General features: G+C 44.1%; 1 protein-coding gene and 1 pseudogene across 2 annotated transcripts in view; one reads left to right on the top strand and one right to left on the bottom strand.

Moving 5' to 3' along the window:
* LOC311052730 (cadherin-2-like) overlaps positions 1-26592 on the bottom strand; it is a 65201-nt gene that overhangs the window by 18114 nt on the left and 20495 nt on the right. The window contains exons 5-11 of the mRNA XM_084067897.1: positions 19743-19915; positions 19048-19185; positions 16472-16657; positions 12306-12559; positions 9674-9816; positions 1265-1498; positions 696-817 (exon numbers count right to left, since the gene is read on the bottom strand). Of these exons, the coding sequence (XP_083924023.1) occupies positions 696-817; positions 1265-1498; positions 9674-9816; positions 12306-12559; positions 16472-16657; positions 19048-19185; positions 19743-19915 (1250 nt within the window). The remainder of the gene's footprint in view (positions 1-695; positions 818-1264; positions 1499-9673; positions 9817-12305; positions 12560-16471; positions 16658-19047; positions 19186-19742; positions 19916-26592) is intronic.
* LOC311052446 (kelch domain-containing protein 3-like) lies at positions 24364-25396 on the top strand (annotated as a pseudogene). Its single transcript has one exon. The product of its transcript is annotated as a kelch domain-containing protein 3-like (transcript).

Genomic DNA, 26592 nt, shown 5'->3' with positions numbered 1-26592 from the left:
ATTAGATTACATCAGATCAGTGGTTCGGGGACCACCAGTGGTCCTTGAGGGGGTTCCAGGTGGTCCCCAGCTAAATGATGGAGAGTTGGAATTTAAACCAAATGGACCCTTATTAAATCTCTAAAGGTTGTTACACACCGGGGCGATTTTTTCGTGCGAATAATGCGTTTTTTTTAAAAACCTTATAAAGTCAATGGCTCCGTACATGGAGCGAAAAAGCGAAAAAGCGAAGCGAAAAAGCGTCTTTTAATTATTCGGAACGAGTCCGAATTTTGCGTATATTCGCTATTTTCGCCGGTGTGTAAGGACCTTGACTCTTGAGACCCTTACGGGTCCATTTGGTTTCATTTTACACTCTCAAGAGTTATTGTTAAACATCTGCATTACTTAATTAAAGAATTGTTATTTTGATCAGCGTTTGCCTGTTATCTCTCCTATGGAACCAGCATTAATACAGCATGGATGGAATTGTAAACACAATCTAATCCAACACTAACACAATATTCTAAGTCTTGGGTCTGAGAGTCTAAATCTCATCAAACGGTGGTTCTGTGGCTCAAATGCCCAATACATAATGGACCTTGACACAAAAAGGGTTAAAAACCACTGGATTAGACAGACAGACAGACAGACAGACAGACAGACAGACAGACAGACAGACAGACAGACAGACAGACAGACAGACAGATATATACCTTGACCCTCAGCAGAGACGTGTTGCTCATGGGCAGGTTTCCAGAGTCGGTGATGATGATGGGGATCTCGTAGAGGCCGCTCTCCAGGAAGCCCGTCCTCAGACGCACCTGGGCGTACTCACCTACACACAATCACAATCATCTTTATTATTGTCACATCACATGGTTTACAGGGGTCAAGAAGTGGGTGGACCAGTAGGCAGCGGTTCCAGTAGGAGTCACAAAGGAGACTCTTTGTGTCTCCTACCGGAACCGCTGTCGGTCATCAAATTACTGGCTTAGGAATGCGACAAAATCTAGAAAAATATCCATGAATTCAAGTCTCCATGGGGTGACTAATCGAACTAAAGTTTTCCAATAATTGTAGTGGAGTAAAAGTACAATAATTTTCCTCTGAGATGTAGTGGAGTAGAAGTAAAAGTACAGAAAATTGGAAATACTCCAGTAAAGTAAAAATATATATATTTTTAACTTTAGTACAGTATTTGGAGTAAATGTACTTAGTTACTTTACACCACTGGCCTTGGGCACAGAAAATAAAAAAGAACAAAAAAAAGCCAGGCACTGACCACTGAGGCGGGTCAGCGTCCAGTTGCGCCTCACGCCGGCGGGCCTGTTGGCCAGCTCGAAGGCGAAGGGTCCGGCGTTCGGGGTCAGGTCCAGGTCGGTGGCCGTGATGTTGATGCCGTTGGGGTCCGGTTTCTCGCAGATCTCCACCTCCTGAGGGAAGACCCTGGGAGCGTTGTCGTTGATGTCCAGCAGGTACATCTGCACGGTGCCCGTACCGCTGGCTGGAGGGTTACCTGTACACAATGGGTTAAAGCGAAGATTAAAGTCTCATGACTGAAAACGTTGTGCATGGCCAAGGGCGAATTGTGAAAGAGTGTGAATGGAGCCCACTTAGATTTCTTTGGCTACATTACATTACAGTCATTTAGCAGACGCTTTTATCCAAAACGACTTACAATAAGTGCATTCAAAATAGGTAGGGAACGAAAACTACATTTTCTGCAAAAACAAGCAACCAAGAGTATACCTAGCGCTAAGGTAAAAGTGGTTGAAGGCCAAATACATCTAATTTGTTTTTCTAAATCCTAACAGTATCAGTGGTGTTCCAACTTTTCCATGTCGAGGAACCTCAAAATGATATGTATTTATGCCGTGGACCCCCATATCACAATGTTGTTCCAGGGACCCCCCAGAAGCACAGATCGGAGTTACAAATGTTCGCTTTAAAACATCAACTACAACTATAACCAGTGGTGGAAAAAGTACTCAAACGTTTTACTTAACACATGGGGTGCCAGGTTTTTTTAAAAACAGAGTACACTGAGTGCCAGGATTTTTAACCATTTTTGAGGAGCCGAGATACAGGCTTTTGAAGTCATAAGTTAACCAGGAAGTGGAGTCTAAATCTTCCGAAAATTATATCTCCTGGTGCTGTTTCAAAAAACGCATATATACGGTTTTGGCACTCCATGGTTGTATTCCCAAAACCGTACATACACTGTATACGGTTTTGGCACCCAAGTAAAAGTCCGGAATTAAAAATTTACTTGAGTAAAAGTACAAAAGTATTGGTATCAAAATGTACAAGCTCACAACGTGTCGCATCGCGATGCGTTGTGAGCTTGTCGATCGGCTATTTTCAAATAGCCTATGTATAAAACTTAGTTACTTTCCACCACTGACTATAACTAACTATATCATATATACTGTATATCTATGCTCATTCATTAACATTGTAAACATTGCTAGTGTCATTTTGCAGCAGCTACTTTGCTTTCCACGGGTGCTGCCCTGCTATATAGACGTTGTGACTTTTTTTTATAGCAAACTTTCTTTAACTAGCAACTTGTACATGTAACATTTATGACAGAGTCTGCAATTACATGGCATAATGCCTAAAATGTATGAATAGTTTACAAGCAAGCTGCCAGAGGGCGAGCTTTGAGCACCTGCATTTCTCCTGCCTGTGTCTGTGTGCAGCGTTGCCAGATTTGCGAGGGAAATAAGCAACCAGGTTGCCCATGCCCAAAAGAAGCGACTATACTGTAGGCCACATGAGCACTTTAAACCTACACATCGGCCATTTGAAAGTAGACTACAAGCACATCGCATCGCCAAAGTAGATCGGCTATTTTAAAAAAAAATCTTGAAGAAAATGGGAAAAATTGGAAACATTAACAACACAAATCTTGTATGGGGGTCCCTGCATAACATATTTTAAGATGGGGGTCCTTAATTTTTGCTTAGACAAAAATTCAAACATTAGGAAGCAAGCCCAAATAAGCAACTACACTTTAAAAACAAGCCCAAGAAACCGCAAACGCGCAATATTTACAAGCAACTTTACAGAGAAAACATGCCCTAAGTCGCTTATAATAAGCAGACATGGCACTGGGTACAGCTAGCTACTTTAATGCGCTGAGCACCGTGGCCCTCGTTGGCCGTGGACTATATAGAGACTATAGAGACTATAGAGACACATGACTCACTCAACACTACTCGCAACTGACAGAAACAAACTGTTGTGCTGCTCGTAGCGACTGTTATAAAGTTTTAAACTAGCAGCTGTAGATCGATAGACAAGACAACCAAACAACATACATTAACCCATTCAGACCGGGAACGCATCTCTGTCATTTTTAAGATTTCTTTGGGCTATTCAAAAATAGCAGATCTACAAGCTCGTAGCGCGGCACCGAGTGCCGCGCTACGAGCTTGTAGGTCTGCTATTTTAGAAAAAAACGTCAAAATGTGTGCAAATCTTTTCAATATATATTGCTTTTTAAAGCGAACATTTGTAACTCAAATCTTTGCTTCTGGGGGATTCTACAAATGTCTTCTAAATCCTACAGTTTTCTGGAAAAAATGGTGTTGCTATAATATCAGTGGTGCTCACACTCTTTCATGTCAAGGACCACCAAGAATTATATGTATTTGGCCGCGGACCCCCATATCAAAATATTTTGTTCCAGGGACCCCCCCCCCTGCTATTTTTGAAAGATCTTTCAAAAATAGCAGATCTACAAGCTCAAGTGCCGCGCTACGAGCTTGTAGATCTGCTATTTTTTAATAGCCAAAGTATAAATTAATGGTTATAGCTAAAATCTAAAATGACACATGGGTGCGTTCCCGGATTGAATGGGTTAAAAATCAGGGACAAGCCGCTCCTCTCCTCAGGAACCAGACAGACTGGCGCTCACACTCCATGCGTGTCTCTCGTGCCTTGTTTGTAAACAACATTGATTTTTAGCCCCTTAATAGCTCATGTAGTCTCTCAATATTTATTTGCCATCTACAGCTATACATAGTTGCTTTATAAAAAGCGCTATCCTTCTCATGCAGTCTTTCTCTCTAGACAGGTTTCTTCACCTTGACAAGCAGACACACACGACACGCGTTGACACACGGTGACAGCTGTCACTCAGAAGTCGTTATAGCAACGCATGCCGAGACGTCAAACTCGTCAACTAACCCATGTTGTCTGGTGGGATGTGATGTGAGCAGTGTGATGTGAGGTCCTTTATTCTGATCAGTCCTATCTCCTACATCCTATCTCCTACATCCTATCTCCTACATCCTATGTCCTACATCCTATCTTCTATCTCCTACATCCTATCTCCTACGTCCTAACTCCTCCAGGAAGTTGAAGTCGGTCGGCCATTTGTGTCAAGTCTCTTAATTATGGCAAATAATTTAAGGCAAAGAATACGCCATTTTTTACACTCCATTGATAAATGAGGGCCAATGGGCCCTCATTTATCAACGCGGTGTAGACCAAATAATGGGCGTACGGCGAGATCACCGCAATTTTCGGCATTTATCAATATATCCTGACGTGGGCTTTATCCTACGGTACGCTGAGATCTCACGTCTGGTCGGGACCAGTTGTTGACGTTGGCTGCACCCGTTTATTCCATCCTAGACCTGCGGAGCAGCATTGTTTGACTGTCTGAGAGGCATTGGACACCTAATCCACTCATAAATCTGTATATCTACACTAATAAATAATCCCTGTGAAAATATAACATTTTATAAAGTAATTTAAACAAACTGCTTTAACAGTCATTCAGATAAGATTGTAGATCTGTCTGTATTGAAAATAGCAGATCTACAAGCTCACAAGCCAGCAACGCGTTGTGAGCTTGTAGATCTGCTATTTTCAAAATATACGGGCGCTTTCTGCGAGAGCACTCTTCTGCGCGAGCACCGGTCTAACAGGCGGCGCTGCTGTTATATTTTCATGGCCACCGGGAGATCAGACATTTAACCCATGGTCCAACACACACCAGCCTTCATTCATTAATGTTCTCTCCAGGCTATCTCTCATTAATGCGGAGCGGGACGGGACTCGCCCGTCCGACGGTCCGAGTCTCACTGGGAAATGGGAATAGCCTACATGAGGGCTTTATTTTAGTGTAACTCGAACGCGCACTGCTCGGTATGGGTTAAATACATTAATCTACAAAAGTATTCCATTCATGCCGATGTGATTGGTATCATAATATGTCATTCATGTAGGCTACAAGCCTACGTGACAATACGCTACGGGCGTGTGTGTGTGTGTGTGTGTGTGTGTGTGAGAGAGAGAGCGAGCGAGAGAGGCGTGTGCGTGTGCGTGTGCGGCGAGGCCAGCGGGGGGGGGGGGGGGCTGTTTCTTATGGCTTTTCATGTCTTTGGTCGTATTCTGGTTCGTCTTCATGTCGTAAAATCGGGGCGTTTTGAGAATATTTATGGGGCGTGTTATTTAAATGACGCTCGTTTCAGCCGTGACATTTATCAACGCTGGGACCAAGTGTAAGCTCGGATCAGCTGTGTAGGATGCGTTGATAAATGTGACTTCGACGTTGGTGTACGCCGAATATATGGAAAAATATACGGCGGTTTATACGCTGCGTTGATAAATGAGGGCCAATGTGTCTATGTGTTGCACCCTCTATGTGTTTTTACCCGTTTATTGTGTATTGTTTTATATGTATTTTTTGAATATATATAATGTTCAGCACTTTGGTTCAACGCTGTTGTTTTAAATGTGCTCTATGAATAAAGTGTATTGGCTGGGACAAACAATAGGCCTTGTTCCACAGCAGCCATGTAGACATAAATAGTAGTGCAACGTTTCCTCACAGGTGTTACTAATTATACTAATTCAGGTTGCGTTCCATAGATACATAACGGACATCTGGGTGTTTCGCCTACATTTGAGCACAAACAGTGTATTGCAGTTCTCAGTGCAATCCCTTTGAGAGGCCTTGTAAAATACAGTATATATATAGTGTGTGCGTGTGCGTGCGTGCGTGCATGTGCACGTGCGTGCGTGTGAAAGAATAAACAGCGAACAATGAGCGAATAAACAAAATATAGGCTATGGTAACGTTCTTTATATATAGTTGGTTATACAGCTGTGTGTGTGTGTGTGTGTGTGTGTGTGTGTGTGTGTGTTTGTGAGAGAGAGCGTGCTAGATAGAGGGACAACAGGGTACACGTTGAACCAGCCTGTCAGTTATCGAGGAAGTTAAAAGCACAGTAGTGTGTCTGTGTGTGTATGTGTATGTGTGTGTGTGTGTGTGTGTGTGTGTGTGTGTGTGTGTGTGTGTGTGTGTGTGTGTGTGTGTGTGTGTGTGTGTGTGTGTGTGTGTGTGTGTGTGTGTATGTGTGTGTGTGTGTGTGTGTGTGTGCGCACGTGCGCGTGTGTGTTGAGGGGTTCTGTCCGGTGCCATCACCATCGTCTTGACATTCCATCTCAAACTATTTTCCACTTTGGGAAGACAAGAGAATCTTCTCTCTCTCTCGTCGGGGCCGCCGAGAATTCGAGGATGCAATCTGGGGCAACGGGGAGGGGGCCATGGGGGGGTGGGGCATGGGGGGGGGTAAATTGGGAGAGACAAGCGGATCGACCCGAGATGCAGAAAAACAGGAAGCGTGGTGGGCTTCAGAATGAATGGGAGAGCTGTGTGTGAGGAGGATAAGGAAGGACAGAGGATGACATTCCTGACAGGGCATCTATGATGAGAGCATGGATTGAAGCAGACAGTAGCTGTGTTTGTTCTATCGTTGTGTGTCTGTTATAGACTGAAAGGCATCCAGCCTCCACCATGACCACATGAACCCTACCGTCCACATTCTGGGGGAAAGCATTCTTCAGTGGGCGAAATGAGCAGATCCACCAGCTGAAGAGATTTGGGTTAGAGGAATTAGTATAGCGGACCCAGTACAGAGCCCTGGGGGACCCCGGTAAACAAAGTATATACAGCAGGGGTCTTCAACCTTTTCAGGCCAAGGACCCCCTGACTGAGAGAGAGAGAGATGAAGCAGGGACCCCCTCTATATTGTATAACATTGTGTTTCAGATTATACTTTTTTTGTTTACTTGGTCTACTCTTTTTTCCCTCTACACCTAAACCTCTTTGCCAAAAATAGCAGATCTACAAGCTCACAACGCCTCGCAGCGCGAGGCGTTGTGAGCTTGTAGATCTGCTATTTTTGGCTAAAGTTCTCCTCAGAGAAGGGATGCTAGGGTTCAAGTGGTTCATGTAAAAAGAAAAATCTTATCACACAAAGATTTGGCGGACGGACCCCCTGTAGTAACTCTGAGGACCCCCTAGGTGTCCCGGACCCCCTGTTGAAGACCCCTGATATACAGAGATTAAGTGGTTATTAGTGGAGGTCAGGGTTTACTGTGTGTCAGCACGCATATTGAAAACATACTGTACCAGTCAGTGTTAATTATGACAACTAATTTTGATTTAGTTGTAGTCATACTGTAGTCTTTTGAATAAAATTCTGTTTCGTTTTAGTCATATTTTAGTCGTCTGAAATGTTTTACAGACTAAATGTCATAAGATTTTACTCATCTTATTATCATAAGATAATAGCTCACAACGCGTCGCACTGCGACGCGTTGTAAGCTTGCAGATCAACTATTTTCGGTCTGTGACACCCTCGCGCACCCATGATGACTTGTCTTAGTTCTACTGGATCTCTTCTCCACTAGTATAGCTCCCTAACAGTTTTGTCTAGTTTTTGTTAGTTGTCAATATATTCATAGTTTTAGTCATCATAGCTTAGTTTTGATTTTGTTTTCATTTGGTTTTCGTCAGTGAAAAAAGGTAGTCAACAGTTGACAAAATCTACACTGGTACCAGTGCTGTCCTCCTGTCACCAATAAAACTCACTCACACACCATATATTTTTAGTGTCTGGGTAGCTCAGTCGGTAGAGCTCTCGCCTTTGAACCACAAGTTCATGGGTTCAATCCCAGCTACCATAATCTGTGGAAAGCCTTCGGCGATATGAGCAGATTCACAAGCTCTAGCTATAGCTCGGTGTTTAATATCCCAGAGTAAATATCCTTTGTGTCAATGTGCACATTATCTGTTCAAAATCGTATCTGATTGTATTTGGAACTGTGCCGTGTTGATTTAGCTGACTAAAACCATGAAGAAAAATGTTCGTTGACTACCTTTTTTTTCACTGACGAAAACGCAATAAAAACTAAATAAAAATAAGCTACGATGACTAATTAACTAAGACTAAATATATTGACGTCAACAAATAAAAACTACACTAAAATGTTAGTGAGGGACGAGTGGAGAAGAGATCCAGTAGAACTAAAAGACAAGTCATTTTATGTTTGATCGTGCTCGGGTGTTGTGCTCTGAAAATAGCCAATCTACAAGCTCACAACGCGTCGCAGCGCGACGCGTTGTGAGCTTGTAGATCGGCTATTTTCAGCACACAACCAAGTGTAAAATCAGCCATTATGACGCCATCAACTGTAGACTTAGACGACTATCTTGTGATATTTAGTCAACTAAAACTAGACTAAAACTAAGACATTTCAGATGACTAAAATATGACTAAAACTAAATGGAATTTTATTCCAAAGACTATGACTAAAACTAAATCAAAATTTGCCATCAAAATCCAAACACTGGAACTGTGGAGTGTTTAACTTCACAGCAGGGGGTCTCGTCTCAGGCTGCTGTTACTGTCATGAGGGGGTCTAGTCAACAGCTGTTCCACTTCACTATTCTCTCCTACTGTCATTTGGTAACATCTGATTGACCAGTCAGCATGAAAAATGTTTGTTGTAATGCTTCTTAGTGCAGATGAGATGTGACATTACAACGTTTCAGAAAAACCCTGCCATTGGCACTTCAGTGGAACATCAGTGGATTGTCCAAGCATTGCCAAAGGGAAATGGTGCCAGGTGCAAATTGACCTCTTTTATACAACAGGCAAATCAGGCACGACAAGGCGGAGAGAGGGCCTGTCAGTCCTAGTTTAGCAACCGAGGCCTATAGCGATAGCCCTGCTGCTGTGACAAAACCAGTGACATTGTACATGTTGTCCTTATCGTTGTCATGAGTGCCATGAAGGTGACATTGTACATGTTGTCCTTACCATTGTCAGAGGCCATGAAGGTGACATGGTCCTCAAGGAGCTAGCTTCCGAGTTGTGAATTTGGGCTATATAGGAAGTGACAGTTCATATGAATGGCCTGTAGTCTCGCTGTCTCACCCCTGCTGGTGTCAGAAGCAATTAGGCTCCATTCAAGCGGATGGGTTTTTGCCGAACTTTACACTTGATGTTATTACCTTAATAAACATTGTCATAAATACTATATGCTTCCAGTCGCTAATTTAAAGTCTTCTTTCAATCACCATGATATGCGTTTTGGTAAATTATGGTCCCATTTATTTTTAAATTGATGATAAAGTAGGGTACGCTGTAAGAGGGGCGTGGCTACATTGTGACGATTTGATTGACAAGCTACACAACCAATAGCATTCATTCCCCACCCCCGCTCTGGCCCCATCCAATACCAACCAAATTTCCGAGTCCTAAGGATATAGAAAGATGGCCGATTTGAAAGAGTTGAAAAATAGGCTTAATTTCTCCGGTCTGTAGAGTCTATGGGCGTAACGCTGTCCATATTTGTTTTACTGTCTATGCCTGGTTGTCCTTACCGTTGTCAGAGGCCATGAAGGTGACGTTGTACATGTTGTGCTTGACGTAGGGCGACTCTCTGTCCAGGGTGCCGATGGTGGAGATCCGTCCGTTCACAGGGTCAATCTCCAGCCAATTGGCTGGGTCGTACAGCTTGGAGTACCTGTGACCACCAATCAGAGAGCATGATAAGTGCAAGGAAACACACGCATTCTATGTTCTAGAGCTGTGGTTCCCAAACCATCTAGCTCAAGAACCAAAAGAGAAATAAGATGTTTGCCCGGGACCCAAACTAGTGAAAATAGCAGATCTACAAGCTCACAATGTGTCGCTTCGCGCCACGGTGGGAGCTTGTAGATCTCCTATTTTCACTATACTTCTTAAATGCTTTTTGCATTTCTTATATATAGTAACAAGTACTGACTAGTACACAGTCAGGGCAACATGAGTACTGTAAAAGGAAGTTGTTACAACGCTAACTAACTGATTTCTAACAGGTTCCTTTTGCAACACATCTTGATGTTGTGTCTTTGCTCTTGCACTTCATATTCCATTAAAGCTGTATGAATGCATTCATTATGGATTATATTTTTCTGTATGTCTACACTACAACCCCCCGCCGCCCTCCCTTTTGACAGATTATGAACAAATATATAGCCATGTATTATGCATTTCTGTCAATACAAACATCAATCGAAAGCTACAAAGGAGAACTCAAAGTCGGACGTGTAGATTAATTGGACGGCTATACAGATCAAAGACGATGACTTGGCGCGGTTGCCAATTTGTTCTCTATGGAGTCGTGTATCTCCAAAAGCCCACATCTTTATGTCAATGTGGGTTCAAGTTGCCGAGCTTGTTAGCAGCGAACACTCGACATGCTAGAGATCAAATAGATATAAAGACTCTGTACCAGTGGTGGGAGACGCTTAAAAAAACAAAACGTCCAGCTGGGGTGCATACCACATGGGCACAGCGCCAGCTGATCCAGTCCCTCCACGCCACCAAACAGGGTTGGCTGTGAAGCAATCATTCTATATGTTAATTGCACTACATTGGGAGCAGGGACACGGCGCTGACTGTGGCCAAACGAGGACAGAAAGAGATGGACGAATGGTACCTCGGTTTGTACGATTGATCAAAGTGGCGGCCATATGGCCTCCAAGGAGGCGCCAGGGACCGCCGTCCGCCGGGGGGGTCAGTAGGATATATTTACAATTTACAATCGTACAATTTAGGCCTTTAGCCAGATGCTCTTATCCAAGAGCGACTTACGCAGCGACTTATGCAAGGTAAACACGTACATCAAATGTAGACAGACAGTGTAGTGCGTCAATAAACCTCACTAATCACAGGTAAACCAAGAACCTAGCATCAGTCTAAGGCAGGGGTCTTCAACAGGGGGTCCGGGACCCCTAGGGGGTCCTCAGAGTTGCTACAGGGGGTCCGCCAAATCTCTGTGTGATAGGATCATTGTTTTTTACATTTACCACTTGAACTCTAGCATCCCTATTCTAAGGACAACTTTAGCCCACAACGCCTCGCGCTGCGAGGCGTTGTGGGCTTGTAGATTGGCTATTTTCGGCAAAGAGGGGAAAAAAGAGCAGAAGTACAGAGTGAAAGTTTACTAAGTATTGACGGTTTAAGTCGTTAAAAGGGTCTCGTCTATCGACCTATTACCGCGATCGTCCGTTCTGTTGTTAGTTGAATATGGCTCGTTTTCACACAAAAAAAAGAAGAAATCCGAGCTAGATGTGTTTTTCTAAATCTCATAACATCGGAGGGAATGGAGTGATTTCCTTTGGTATGACGTCATTTCTTGTTCTAGCCTTCGCTCGCAGTCAAGGAATCATTCATAGTTTGGCGAAGGGCGCCCTCTAGTGTAATCACAAAAAAACGTGATTTTTTAAATTGACGTAGATCTGCGTCAATGGCAAGGAACGTGTTAAAAAGGTCTTAAAAGTCATTAAATTGTAACTTTGGAAATGTGCAGGTATCCATTATATCGTTGCTGTCCGGCAGGAACCAACTAACTACATTTTGACGCTTTTGCATTTTTTTCCCATAAATCAGGGCCATTGAACACCCTTTACGTCTGTGTGTTGGTAAAACAAAGTATTGAACCAATGAAAAGCATTAAAAAGTGCTTCTGACAAAACCAAGTCTATTGGCCCTCAAATTCTCCAACCTCATTGTGAGCTTGGAGGTCCATTCAGCTGTTCTTATCAATGATGAACAAAACCTCCTAACTCCACTTTTTTTTCATTTCCTAAAAAATGAACATTTTGGAGTTAGCTGGTTGCTGCCGGACGGGACAGCAGAGATATACACTTATACTGTGTGTTAGTTTGTTTACTTTTGCGCGAGAAAACAATGATGCACATCGTCTGGGGACCCCCCCAAAATGATTTGGGGACCGACCCCCAGTTTGGGAACCACTGGTCTAAACAATATATGTACACACACACGCACACACGCACACACACACACACACACACACACACACACACACACACACACGCACACACACACACGCACACACACACACACGCACACGCACACGCACACGCACACGCACACACACACACACACACACGCACACGCACACGCACACACACACACACACACGCACACACGCACACACAGACGTACCGTATGGTCTGTCTCATGTAGCGGTCGGGGTCCTGGGCGGTGTAGGCGGTGAGCAGCGAGTGGGTGAACAGGCCCTCCTCCAGCTTGATGAGCTTGGGGTTCTGGGTGAACTCGGGGGGCTCGTTGACGTCCAGCACGCGGATGGAGACGGTGGAGGTGGACTGGCGGGGCAGGTGGATGCCCCGCGCCAGGGGGACCTCGTTCTCCGTCACCACCGTCAGCATGAACGAGCGGTTGGGCTCAAAGTCGATGGGCTGTGGGTGGAAAGATATTCACAACTTGCTCTTTCATCATAGAAACAAGTGGGCTTATAACCAAAACGATCCATGTTCTCTGGGAGAAGTGGTGTTAGTGTTCCGTGTAGAAATATTGTTAGTGGGAATGAAAACATAGTCGCACCACCGGAAGTGAAAGGCTGAAGGCAGACCAAAACCCCGGTTTCCTTGCGCACGGGTGCTACGTCCACTTCCTCCCAGAGCCAAATGAGATAGAAAAACAGCAGAGGGCGCTGTTTTTCCTCTTCATTTGGCGATGGGTTCCCAGATTGGGTTGGGTTCAGAGCAGTGTTGTTGATATCGTCGACTGAAACTATGACGTTTTTTTTTTTGGTCGACTACCTTATTTCAATAACGAAAACTAAATAAAGACTAGATAAAAACTAAACTATGACTAAATATACTGACAGACGAGATCCAGTAGAAGTAAGACTAGTGGAGAAGAGATCCAGTAGAACTAAGTCATGGGTGCACGCGGGTGTCACAGACCGAACATGGCTGATCTACAAGGTCACGTCTCACCTATATACACGGAATCTAAATGTCTAAGCCATCCTCACACTACAGAAACAGGATTTAGCCTCCTTGACCTATGAGGCCACATGGCTCTGGAAACGTTTGGTTACCAAGGCTACTGCTGCCATTGAGGAGCCCCCATCGGGAGGACTTTCCAGCATCTACGACAAAGATCACCCTCCCCGCCCCCCCGCTTCCCTTCTCCAAACATGGCCAATTGTGTTGTTTATCTGAACTCCTATTCTGGGCAAGTACTTTACCCCTACACTACACGAGCACAGTGTATTTTCCCCAGGGGCGTCACGGCCATTCACTGTGCGTACGACGCGACACCCTCACTCTCTCAGATCCGTGATTTCATACCCCGCACTTTTTGAAAAATATATATATATTTTTTTATAATAAATCGGTAAAATCAGGCAAAAATAAGAATTAAATAACCTAACCCTAACACCGAAATAAAGTAACCAAAACACGAAAAACACTAACAAAATCCGCCCAAAAAACACAACATTTTGAAATTACAAAATGTGTTTACATTTGACAGTTACAAATGTTTTTCACGATTTTTGAATAGCCACAGTGTAAAATAAGGGGTATAGTCCACCGTATAGGTATAGTCCCCCACACCTTCTGAGAGCCTGTGACGTCCCTGATTTTCCCCTCTCTCTCTCTCTCTCTCTCTCTCTCTCTCTCTCGTTGTGCTGGTGAAAGTTACAGGAGTGCATAATGGTGTGTGATCTGAGATGTAATCTTGTCACACAAACACATTAAGCATTGTTTTGTTTAACATCGTTAGTTGTCTCCCGCACTATGGCCAAGGGCTTCTGGAGTAACGCAACTTTTTAAGTTGCTCATTACAGCGGCTTTGCACACGAGGAGGAAGGAGAGTCCAATTTAAAAAAAATACATACTGGGGAGATTTCTTTTGTGTTTATCCACTTATTAGTATTCATTATCTCTCAGCTTGAGTACTTGATATCAGATAACGTTCAACTGAATATATACAAGCAATCAGTGGTGTAAAGTAAGTGTAAAGTAGATTTACTCAAGTACTGTACAATTTTCCGTACTTTTACTTCTACTCCACTACATTTCAGAGGTAAATATTGTACTTTTACTCCACTACAATTATTTGAAAACTTTAGTTACTAGTTAAGTTGCAGTTATAAATTATTATATTATAAAACATGCATTAACCACTTTAGCCCTATTTTAAACCTAGGCTAATTGAAAATAGCCGATCTACAAGCTCGCAGCGCGTTGTGAGCTTGTAGATCTGCTATTTTCAAACATTGTAGTACTTTTACTTTTGGTACTTCAAGTACATTTTGATGCCAATACTTTTGTACTTTTACTCAAGTCAATTTTGAATTCCGGACTTTTACTTGTAACAGAGTACTTCTACATTGCAGTATTGATAGTTTTACTTAAGTAAAACATCTGAGTACTTTTTCCACCACTGCACTGCGGCCAAGGGCTTCTGGGGTAACGCGGCTTTTAAGTTGCTCATTACAGCGGCTTTGCACACAAGGAGGAAGGACAGTCCAATTTAAAAAATACACCCTGGGGGGATTTCTTTATGTGTTTATTCACTTAAGTATTCATTATGTCTTAGCATGAGCACTTGATATCTAAAGATAACGTTCAATCGAATATATATATACACACAATACATAAGGGATAATGAACAGCGAACTGGTCATTATCGCTAAAATAATCCCCCAAGACGGCGATGAACATCAGCGATAAGGCCGTCCCATCACAGCACTAGTTCAGAGTCCTGGATAGATGAGATGACCCGATAGAATCAAGGACTCGCTGTGATCATGTCGGAGCCTGCTGGCACAGCCCCCAATTATTTCCACTTGATTCCGGCGTTAGCGCGCGCGTGCTAACATAATGTCAAGTAGCGCTTTAATCTCAAATGATCAAACCTTTGCTTTTCTTCAACGTCTCTGTTTGATCTCTTTTTTCTCTCTTTTTTTTTTATCGAACAGTGTCATATAAGAGCATGACGCCAGATACAAAGAGGAGACCAAAATTCAAAGTATAAGCTTGTTTAACCCATTGAGACCGGGAACGCATCTTGTGTGTCATTTTTAGATTTCTTTGGCTATTAAAAAGTAGCAGATATACTAGCTATGAGCTTGTAGATCTGATATTTTTGGAAAAATCGTGAAAATGTGTGCAAATCTTTGAATATATATATATTAAAACTCAAATATTTGCTTCTGGGGAAGTGTCTTCTAAATCCTACAGTTTATTTTGAAAAACGTTTCTATATCAGTGGTTCTCGAAATGTTTCATGTCAAGGACCCCCAAATCCATTTTGTATTTAATATGTATTTGGTCACGGTCCCCCAATATTTTATAATAGGGAATCCCAGAAGCAAAGACTTGAGTCAAAAAATCTCCCTTAAAAATATATATATATATATATTCAAATATTTGCACATTTTCACGATTTAAAAAAGAAATAGCAGATCTACAAGCTCGTAGCGCGGCACTCGGTGCCGCGCTATGAGCTTGCAGATCTGCTATTTTTGAATAGCCACAGAAATCTAAAAATGACACAGATTCTTTCCCGTTCTAAATGGGTTAAAAAGGGAGTTGGGATGAGGACAGAGTGATACTGGACTTGAAGAAAAGTCAAGGACTACTTGAGTTCAAGAAGTCAGTCGATGCGGCAGCACATTCTCAGCGCATTCACTCAAATAATTTCTTACTTACAATTTTGAGGGAGGTCTACTTTTAGTTTACTTGAGTGTTTCTATGTTATACTTCTACTCCACTACATCTAACAGGCAAATATTGTACCTTCTACTCCTATAATTACGCTATAATTATTTGAAAACTTTAGTTACTAGTTAGTATATACAGATTTGCATTATTATTACAAAACAATTGACCACTTAATGCCAATTTTATGCTTTGGTTAATCGAAAATAGCAGACCTGTAAGCGATGTGATGCGACATGTATATCTGCCATTTTGGATATTCTGCATAATGAGTAGGCCTACTGTAAGTGTATTCCCATGGTGCCGGGTAGGACACATTCTACAAAGTCAAGAAAGGTTTTTGAAGCAGCGGATTGGACACTAAATAAGCCACCATCTTTATTGAAACATTGGATAATGTTGCAATCGCCTCACTCCACCAGGAGAGGGAGACAAAGGACAAATAACTTGAGGATTGCGGCTTTAATTGCCATTCACGTTTTGCAGGTGCACCCCAGATTGTAACAAGTGTGGTTTCTTGATCAAAACCCAGGCTAGGTGGCACGTTTTGCCGTTTTCACAGCAACGAGTAAATCCAGAACTTTGTCGGATTATGGTCAGTCTTTGGTTTATTTGCGACGGCAGCAGCCCTACCTTGACGACGGTGACCAGACCCTCGTTGGTGGTGGGGTCGGTGGGGATGGCGAAGCGGCCGGTCGGGTCTCCTGAGATGATCCTGAAGTTGGAGTTCCAGGCCGAGGTGTGAGGCTGGTCCTTGTCCGTCACCGTCAGGTTGGTCACGATGACGTTCACCTTGTTCTCCTCCACCTCGCCGAAAAACTGACCGGTGAGGAGGGGGGGGGGGGAGTGGTGGGTGGAGAGAGAGAAGGAAGGAGCAAAAGGAAAGGAGGAATGAATTTAAAGCAGCAATGTCGTCCACTTTGTACGACAGAAATCAAGAGCGTTTGAGACCAGAATGACATGGTGAGGCCGGCCGTAGCTTAGCGAGTAGAGAGGCCGTCTGGTTGACTGTAAGGTCACCGGTTCACATCCCGGCGTTGGTCAGTGTGTCGAAGTGTCCCTGAGCAAGACACTTAACCCTTCATTTGGGCCACATTTCAGTCTGATCTGAGTTGCCCCCATTGTTTGCCCCCCATTATAACCTTAACGTTAAATGCTTCAAACGGTAACATATTGTCGCTGTCGGGCAGAAATTACGTCTCCTTAATTCAACGTTCTACTTTTTTTGTCATTTAATGTCCTACTTCGTCTTATAAGAGTGTCAAGTTAAAGTAGTGAAAACAGCAGGGTGCCGTGCGACCCGTTGTGAGCTTGTAGATCTACTATTTAGATAGTTCAGACCATTTTCTGGAGCGAACCAACGGTTTTGGCCATATGAGATTTCTGCCCGTGTGCATGCAAGGTTTTGTACAGATAGGTCCAGCAGTTTGCAAGATTAGCTCCGGAAACACACATGGACTGACCCCCCCTTTTAGACAGCTACAATGGCATACAAAAAAAAAGAAGCAGCTTTACCCTTATCTCCGGGTAAACCTGTCCACAAAGCGTGCAGACTGCTGAATTACTTCTTAAGCTCAACGACAGTGGAAGCTCAGTCACAGACAGTGGTAGAAAGTAACTAAGTACATTTACTTAAATACCGTACTTAAGTACAATTTTGAGGTATTTTAAGTATTCCAATATCCAAAACTTTTGCTTCCACTCCAATACATATCGGATCCAAATATTGTGCTTTTACTCCACTACAATTATTTGAAAACTTTAGATACTAGTTACTTTGAACATTTTGATTATTATTACAAAACACACATTAACCACTTCAGCCCTCTGTATATGTGTATATGTGTATATACATTTCGTCCATTTGAAAATAGCTGATCTACAAGCTCACAATCGCGACGCATTGTGAGCTTGTAGATCTTGTAGATCACTCAACAAGTGAGCTTGTAGATCACTCAATTTTAAAAAGATTTTTATATATTTAAGAACTTGAAATGGGACATTCTGCATAATGACTACTTTTACTTTTGGCAAACTATTAGTTAATTCATAAAATAAATTAAGCCAACCTCTCAGTCGAATAATTAATCATCCTACTATAATTCTAGTAACCGTGGTGAGTGAAGCTACCCGGTTCTCCTCAGTGGCTGGACCAATTGCTCTGATTTTGCACACAGCCATTGACCATTACCATCTGAACTTAACTGTGAAGCCCGTTTTTCAATTTCATCAAATCTCAGCTTCTTATTAGCGCTTTTGTGTCAAAGAATGTCGCCATGGTTACGGGGCTGCCCAGCTATGGGACGAACTTCCTCCCGGGTTGCCAGATCATGTGCGCATATCCCCCCACGGATGCGTCGACCGGGTATGGTCTAGTTTTCATAATTCGACTAAGAGATTGGCAATCGACTCGGACTCCCCTCGACTGATTTGTCGACTATTCGAATAATCGAGGTCAGGCCTAGAATGTACAAACATTCCCGTGTCATTCCATCCATGTTTCATCTCTGTGATAGCCCAGACATCTTTACATCGTTGACAGCTAATACACCAGATGTGGTTGTGGCTGATAACATAGACATATAAAGGTAGACGCCTCCTCCGGCACTGAGGCATCTGTATCTCGGGCGCCATTTGCCATTTTAGAGGAGGCAAACTCTAAAATGGGGGGGGGGGGGGTTGGCAATCAGAGGCAGGTGGGGGTGGGTATTTTCGTAACCCAGCCCTTAACCCTTTAAGAGGCAGCCACGCAGCAAACAGTCAGTTAGACGTGTTACGGGTCCATTTGGTGTGGTACGGTCTGTGTTAGAGGGTTTCGACATCTTGGGATGCCAAAAAAGGAGGCAAAAAGGCTGGCAAAGTATTGTGATGTCTCTGCTATAATTGGCAGCCGCCATATATCGTGGAGACACTGTTACTTATACCCATTGTGTATATACTCTCTCTCTCTCTCTCTCTCTCTCTCTCTCTCTCTCTCTCTCTCTCTCTCTCTCTCTCTCTCTCTCTCTCTCTCTCTATATATATATATAGAGTATACCCATACTTAGTGACATGCATATTATGTGTGTGTGTGTGTGTGTGTGTGTGTGTGTGTGTGTGTGTGTGTGTGTGTGTGTGTGTGTGTGTGTGTGTGTGTGTGTGAAGGCCCCCCCTCCCACACACACACACACGCACATGGGCGATGGGTTCCCAGATTGGTGTCAACCTACTGCATCGGTGGTGAATTCGGGTGGGTTGTCATTGACGTCAGTGATCTTGATGACAGCGGTGGCAGTGTTGGACAGACCATACGTTGGGTTGCCCTCCATGTCTGTGGCCTGGATGATCAGCGTGTACTGAGGCACTTTCTGCAAACACACGCAACAAAACACAACACAACATTACTGGAAAGTCAGCGTGTATGGAGGCACTTCCTTTGCATTATGTGTGCACTGTTCAGTGTTCAATTATAACCTGTGGATGCTAGACGACTGGGGGTCAACATCAGTTAGCTTGAAAATCATTAACAAACCGTACATAATAATAGGCTAACATCAACTTAATCAAGTTAATTAACCCATTAAGACCGGGAATGCATCTGTGTGTCATTTTTAGATTTCTTTGGCTATTCAAAAATAGCAGATATACAAGCTCATAGTGCTACGAGCTTGTACATCTGCTATTTCTTTGAAAAATCTTGAATATTTGTTCAAATATTTGAAAATATATACTTTTTAACTAAAAAACAACACTTAAAAAAAAAAAAAGGTATGTTGCTATATATCAGTGGTTCTCAAACATTTTTCACACACACACACACACACACACACACACACACACACACACACACACCCACCCCCACCCCCACCCCCCCCACACACACACACACACACACACACCCGCGCGCACGCGCTCGCACACACACCTCTCGGTCGAGGCCCGCGGCCACGGTGATGATGTCACCGGTCTTGTTGTTGATGGTGAACATGTTGGAGGAGGGGCTCTCGGGGTTCTGGGATTGAATCTTGTATCGGAGCATCCCGTTGGCTGTCTTAGGGTCGTCTTTATCCACCGACGTCACGGTCATGACAAAGGAGCCTGGGAAATGACATCGCAGCACGTCTTTAATTCACCCGAGTTTGTGTTGGGGTGTGTGTGTCTGTGTGTGTGTGTGCGTGTGTGTGTGTGTGTGTGTGTGTGTGTGTGTGTGTGTGTGTGTGTGTGTGTGTGTGTGTGTGTGTGTGTGTGTGTGTGCGTGTGCCGTTGGATATCCTACATGAAGACATCATCACGCAACGATTGGGGGGATTCAATTTTCCACATTAGGGGGATCTACAGTCATCGGCATCCTTGATTGGCCAACCCAACTGATGGGCTTTGTGGATTGGCCAAACGTTTGCATGACATGTGTGCCACTGAACCAATATAAGCCATAACACACAAACATTATGACTCCATTGTTTCTCAGAGCAAGGTTTAACAGATTTAGTTTGATCTACAGCGTGAGACATGTTCTGCTGGACGGTACATCTGAATGGAGGAACACAACCAGGCCGTTGTCCTGCTGTGGCAGTAGAGAACAAGGTGTACGCCTTCGGAGGGCCCTATGACGACATCAAGGCTCAGATGGATGTCCACGTTTTCAACACAGTGTCTTTGCGCTGGAGGAAGCTGACCCCGGTGACAACGGGAAGAGAACGACACCTTGAGGTTCCCTCCGGGCATGAGGGCCACACAGCTGTGCTGATGGAAGATATCGTCTATGTCTGGGGAGGGTATAATAACCGCTATGGAACTGAGTGTAACAACGTGCTTTACACATTTGATGTCGACACCCACAGATGGTTCAAACCCAGGGTTTCTGGGACCGTTCCAGAGGGGAGGTGGTATCACTCAGCCTGTGCCTTGGGGAAGGTCATGTATGTGCATGGAGGAAACACCCAGGTGATTCGATTGACTAGTGACATGTATATGTTGGACACCACCACGATGGTCTGGTCTTTGATTAACACCAGAAGTACTCTGCCAACTACTTCAGAACATCAGTCTGCCACCATCATCGGGACAAAGATTGTATTTGGGGGCTTGGGGGACTTCGATATCAACAAGAACAACAACATCAGAGTGTTTGACACAAAGACCAACCGCTGGCTGAGGACGCCTTCTGCACAGCGTCTTCCAAAAGGAGGCTACGGTCATTCAGCCTTTAGCTACAATGGAGAGCTGTACATATTTGGTAGATACAACCACCTACTGAACCAGAGATTCAGTGATCTGTGGAAATTCAGTCCAGAGACCTTCTCCTGGAAGAGGGTTGAGCCCAAGGGGAAAGAACCATGTCCAACGTACAACGGTATGGGCTGTTGCATGGTGGGAGATTGTGTCATCCTGTTTGGAGGATACACATGGAATCCAGAGGATAAAACATACAAATCCACTGATAAACTGTTCATCCTAGACTTAAGTCCTAGTCTGAAGATGTTGTGCAAGCTCGAAGTTATTCAATACGGTCTGGAGCAGTCAGAACTCCCACACAACATCAGGTGGGAACTGGCAGCCATGACTGCCAACAGCAACTGATAAAATAAATTAAAACTACAAAATGTGCTCCTCGGAGCACAGGTCTCCGCCAGTACTGTTCCTGATTAATCCTGTCTTACCTCACTTCAAAAGTTGTAAATGATCTTTTGAGGTGACACACCTATTTATAGGTCTCTATTTCATCATGCGTCTCTCGCTAGCCAATCAAAGCACACCCTTTCAACATATTGTCACGTGTCACGTGAAGCTTGACCAATGTTAGCTTGGTGGACACACGGAAGGACGAGAACGAAAACATAGTCTCCTGGCGGAGACAATAAAACAAAACAAAACAAAACAAAACAAAACAAAACAAAACAAAACAAAACAAAACAAAACAAAACAAAACAAAACAAAACAAAACAAACACAGCAGAAACGTAGCCTATATGTTAACAGGGTGTGGGGGGGTAAGGTAACTGGATATTGGATATGGGGGCGCTGGCCCAAAAAAATGTACATCTGAACCTAATTGTTCTATGGCATCCTTTTTTCTTTTTTTTTTACCATTTCTCTCTCCCCAATTTAGTCGTTATCCCAATTGATTCCTCCCCACACACAGGTGTGTGTGTGTTGTCACTGCTTTTGTATCCTATTCTGACTCACCTTGCCAGTGAGGAGCCCCCACCGGGAGAGCCTTCATCCTATTCCTTCCGCTCAACACTCCCTGCTGCCACCCTACCCGTAGGAATACGTGACATCATCCTCCCCCAAAACAAGGGCCAATTGTGTTCATTATAGACGCAGGACATAGCCGGATGCACAGCAAAGTGAATCCACCCGCCTCCCTCTCCAACAAACTGAACACCTACTACGGCCGGTCCGAGACCAGCTCCAACAGCGGCAGCCAAGCAGGGCCATCAGCAGCACCAGCAGAGGAGACCCCTCTAACCATCTCGGAGGGCGACGTGCACACAGCCTTCACACGGGTCAACATGCAGAAGGCGGCAGGACCTGATGGGATTCCAGGCCAGGTCCTTAAAGCATGTGTCCTTAATCCATTAAGACCTAGAACGCATCTGTGTCACTTCTTGATTTGCGCAAAAAAAAACATTATTTTACACTTTGGCTATTCAAAAATAGCAGATATACAAGCTCATAGTGCGGCACCGAGTGCCGCGCTACGAGCTTGTAGATCTGCTATTTTTGAAAGATCGTGAAATGTGTGCAAATCTTTGAATATATATATTTTTTTAAGCGAACATTTGTAGCTCAAATCTTTGCTTCTGGGGGGTCCCTAGAACAAAATATTTTGAGATGGGGGTCCGCGGGTCAAATATATAATTTCGGGGTCCTTGACATGAAAAAAGTTTGAAAACCACTGATATTATAGCAAAACATACGTTTTTTCTTAGGATTTTTTTTAGGATTTTGAATGTTGTACCGTGATTGGCTGACTCTATTCAGACCCTTTGCTTTGATTGGCTAGCGAGACGCATGATGAAATAATAACCTATAAATATCACCACGCACTTCAAAAAAATCATTTTTTTTTTAAGTGAGCTTCCATCACTGAAGCACAACAAAGGTTTTCGAACTCACAAACCTCTCCGGTGGTGGGCAGACACTTTAACACTGCACCACCCGAGCGCCCCTGGCGTCAATCTGAAGAACCACTCAGGGTTCCAGTTGACACCTTTATTTCTCTGTATGTATGGAAAGGACCAATCAGTTGTGGAGACTGATAACTTTAGAGGAAACGTAGCCATTGACTGGCGGTGCTGGGCTAAAGAAAACGCTTTGTTATACAGTTTTGTAATAAAGACATATCTTTTTTGATTGGCCAACCCAACTGATTGGCTTTGTGGATTTGTGACAAATGCAGATTATATTATTATATTTATATGCTTGACCTATGGATGTTATTATATCTGATTGATATGTAACATCTGCTTGAAACTATGCATGTTATTAAATCTGATTGTTATGTAACATGTTGGAAACTATGAGAAATATGGACATTTCCAATTCACGTGAGGGGTAATGGGTCTGGGTGCTGTGGGTGATTGAAACATTGATGCCACCCGACTTTACAAATAGAGGGTGTGGCACGGGGGGGAGGGGAGAACAAACAAACCTGTGTATCAGAAGCAACAGGAGGAAGAGAGAGGAGATCTCTTAGGCGCCAGTATTACTGTGTTTAAGTCATAACGTTTAAACTCGGGAGTAAGCTGCAGCCAAGAACGGACGAGCCCTGCGGACAACGGACAATGTCGTTGCTACGCCGTGGGAAATCGAGTGCTGGTTTTATGAATGAAACGCAGAGGAGCGGACGGATTCTGACGGAGCCGCCGCGGTGAGATAAAACCAAGCTTTCTGTTCTTTGGATTACAACTTATGGTGTACCCCGCCCAAACTTTAGTTATTATTTGGACCGTCGTTGCGGAAGACGTTTACTTTTCCTTTGGATATAAGGACACAATAGACACTCTCGAGACCGCGGTTACAAGAGCCCGCTCTGACTTTTCAGAGGGATTGTTTATCATTGTTTGTCAAAGCGAGTAAGCGACCGTCCGTGCAGCGCTCTGAATACATAACTGACGTTGTGACTTTGTTTATGGTTTACGGGTGAAGCTTTGATTTGGGTGGGAAGTAGTTTGTGGATGAAATATTGTTTTGTTTATCTGTTTGTTTATTTATTTTGTTTGTTAGGGACAGATATAGGGACAGAAGTCTATTTAAACCCAAAAGTGTACTATTTATTTCCCCTTTGATTTGTGAATTATTGTTTTGTGGCTTAAATTATATAAAGTAATTCAGTTGAAAACCTGCCGATCCCGTTGTTTTTCCTTTATTATAGTTAATAATTATCCTTTCAAAGTAAAAGGCCGATTGTTACAGATTGGCCAAACCTTTACGTGACATTTGTGCCACTGAACCAATATAAGCGATAACACACACACATAAGGACTCCATTGTTTCTCAGAGCAAGGTTTAACAGTTTCAATTTGATCAACCGTGTGAGACATGTTCTGCTGGACGGTACATCCGACTGGAGGAACACAACCAGGCCATTGTCCTGCTGTAGCAGTAGAGAACAAGGTGTACGCCTTCGGAGGGCCCTATGGCGACATCAAGGCTCAGATGGATGTCCACGTTTTCAACACAGTGTCTTTGCGCTGGAGGAAGCTGACCCCGGTGAGAAAAAGAAGAAAACGTCACCTTGAGGTTCCCTCCGGGCATGTGGGCCACACAGCTGTGCTAATGGAAGATATCGTCTATGTCTGGGGAGGGTATAACCTCCATGCAACTGAGTGTGACAACGTGCTTTACACATTTGATGTCGACACCCACAGATGGTTCAAACCCAGGGTTTCTGGGACCGTTCCAGAGGGAAGGGAGGAACACTCAGCCTGTGTCTTGGGGAAGGTCATGTTTGTACATGGAGGACACAACCAGCTGTCTGATTACACTAACGACATCCACACGTTGGACAGCACCACGATGCTCTGGTCTTTGATTAACACCAGAGGTACTCTGCTACCTGATTTAGAATGTCACTCTGCCACCATCATCGGGACAAAGATTTTTGTATTTGGGGTCTGGGCGGAGTATGGAGGATACTACAACATCATCAGAGTGTTTGACACAGAGACCGACTGCTGGCTGAGCACACCTTCTGCACAGCTTCCTCCAGAAGGACGCTGGGGTCATTCAGCTTTTGCCTACAATGGAGAGCTGTACATATGTGGTGGCTGCAGCTCAGACCACCATTCCTTCTGATCTGTGGATTTTCAACCCAGGGACCTTCTCCTGGAAGAAGGTTGAGCCCAAGGGGAAAGAACCGGGTCCAATGTCTGGTATGGGCTGTTGCATGGTGGGAGATCGTGTCATCCTCTTTGGAGGATTAAACACACCTGATGAACTGTTCATCTTAGACTTCAGTCCTGGTCTTAAGACGTTATGCAAGCTAGCAGTTATTCAGTACGGTCTGGAGCAGTCAGAACTCCCACACGACGTCAGGTGGGAACTGGCAGCCATGACTACCAATAGCAACTGATGAAAAATTAAATTAAATGAAATTAAATAAAATAAACACAGCAGAAACGTAGCCTTTATGTTAACAGGGTGGGTGTGTGTGTGTGTGTGTGTGTGTGTGTGTGTGTGTGTGTGGGGGGGGGGGGGGGTAAGGTAAGGTACCTGGATATTGGATATGGGGGCGCTGGCCCAAAAAAAGGTTGAGAACCTTACTGTTCTATGGCATCTGTTTTTTGTTTTTTCTCTATGTTTTTTCTCTATCTTTCACCTACTCCTCACGCCCAACACTCCCTGCTGCCACCCTAGCCCATAGGAATACGTGACGTCACCCTCCCCCGAACACAGGCCAATTGTGTTCATTATAGACGCTCGACATAGTCGGATGCACAGCGAAGTGAATCCACCCGCCTCCCTCCCCAACGAACTGAACACCTACTACGGCCGGCTCGAGACCAGCTCCTCCTCTACTCGCTGTACACGTATGACTGCACAGCCACAAATGACTCCAACACCATCATAAAGTACGCGAACGACACAACAGTGATAGGCCGAATCATCAACAATGACGAGTCTGACTCTAGAGATGGGATCAACTAACTGGCACTCTGGTGCCGGGAGAACAGCCTCGCCCTTAACGTCAACAAGACCAATGAGCTGATCGTGGACTTCAGGAGGCCGCGGAGAGATCATGTGCCCATCCTCATCGACGGCGCTGCAGTGGAAAGGGTCAGCGAGTTCAAGTTCCTCTGAGTAAACATCGAGGAGGACCTCAAATGGGAGACACAAACCACACACGTGAGGAAGAAGGCTCAGCAGTGACTGTACTGGCTCCGCCGCCTGAAGAAGTTCGGAGTAGTACACCACATCCTCAGGCTGTACTACAACAGCTCAGTTGAAGGCGTTCTATCAGGCTGTGTTACCGCCTGGTATGGAAACTGTACGGCCCGAGAAAAGTTAAGCCTACAGCGAGTAGTACGATTGGCAGTGCGCATAATGGGAGACGAGCTCCCCGCGCTCCAGGAACTGTACAAAAAGTGGTGTGTAGTCAAAGCCCAGCGCATCATCAAGGACAAGGACCACCCAAGTCACAAGCAGTTCAAACCCCTAAAACGACCCCGGCCGGGCAAGAGGGCCTAAGAGGTGTCAAGAGTAGCACTACCAGTTTCTTGAACAGTTTTCACCAGGCTTCTGTCAGACTGCTGACAGGCGGTGCTGTCA

The sequence above is a fragment of the Gymnoscopelus microlampas genome (genome assembly GCF_963454915.1).
Source record: "Gymnoscopelus microlampas genome assembly, chromosome: 9".
Lineage (NCBI taxonomy): Eukaryota > Metazoa > Chordata > Actinopteri > Myctophiformes > Myctophidae > Gymnoscopelus > Gymnoscopelus microlampas.
Note: the sequence above shows the minus strand (reverse complement) of the source record. Positions and strands in the feature narration are given on the sequence as shown.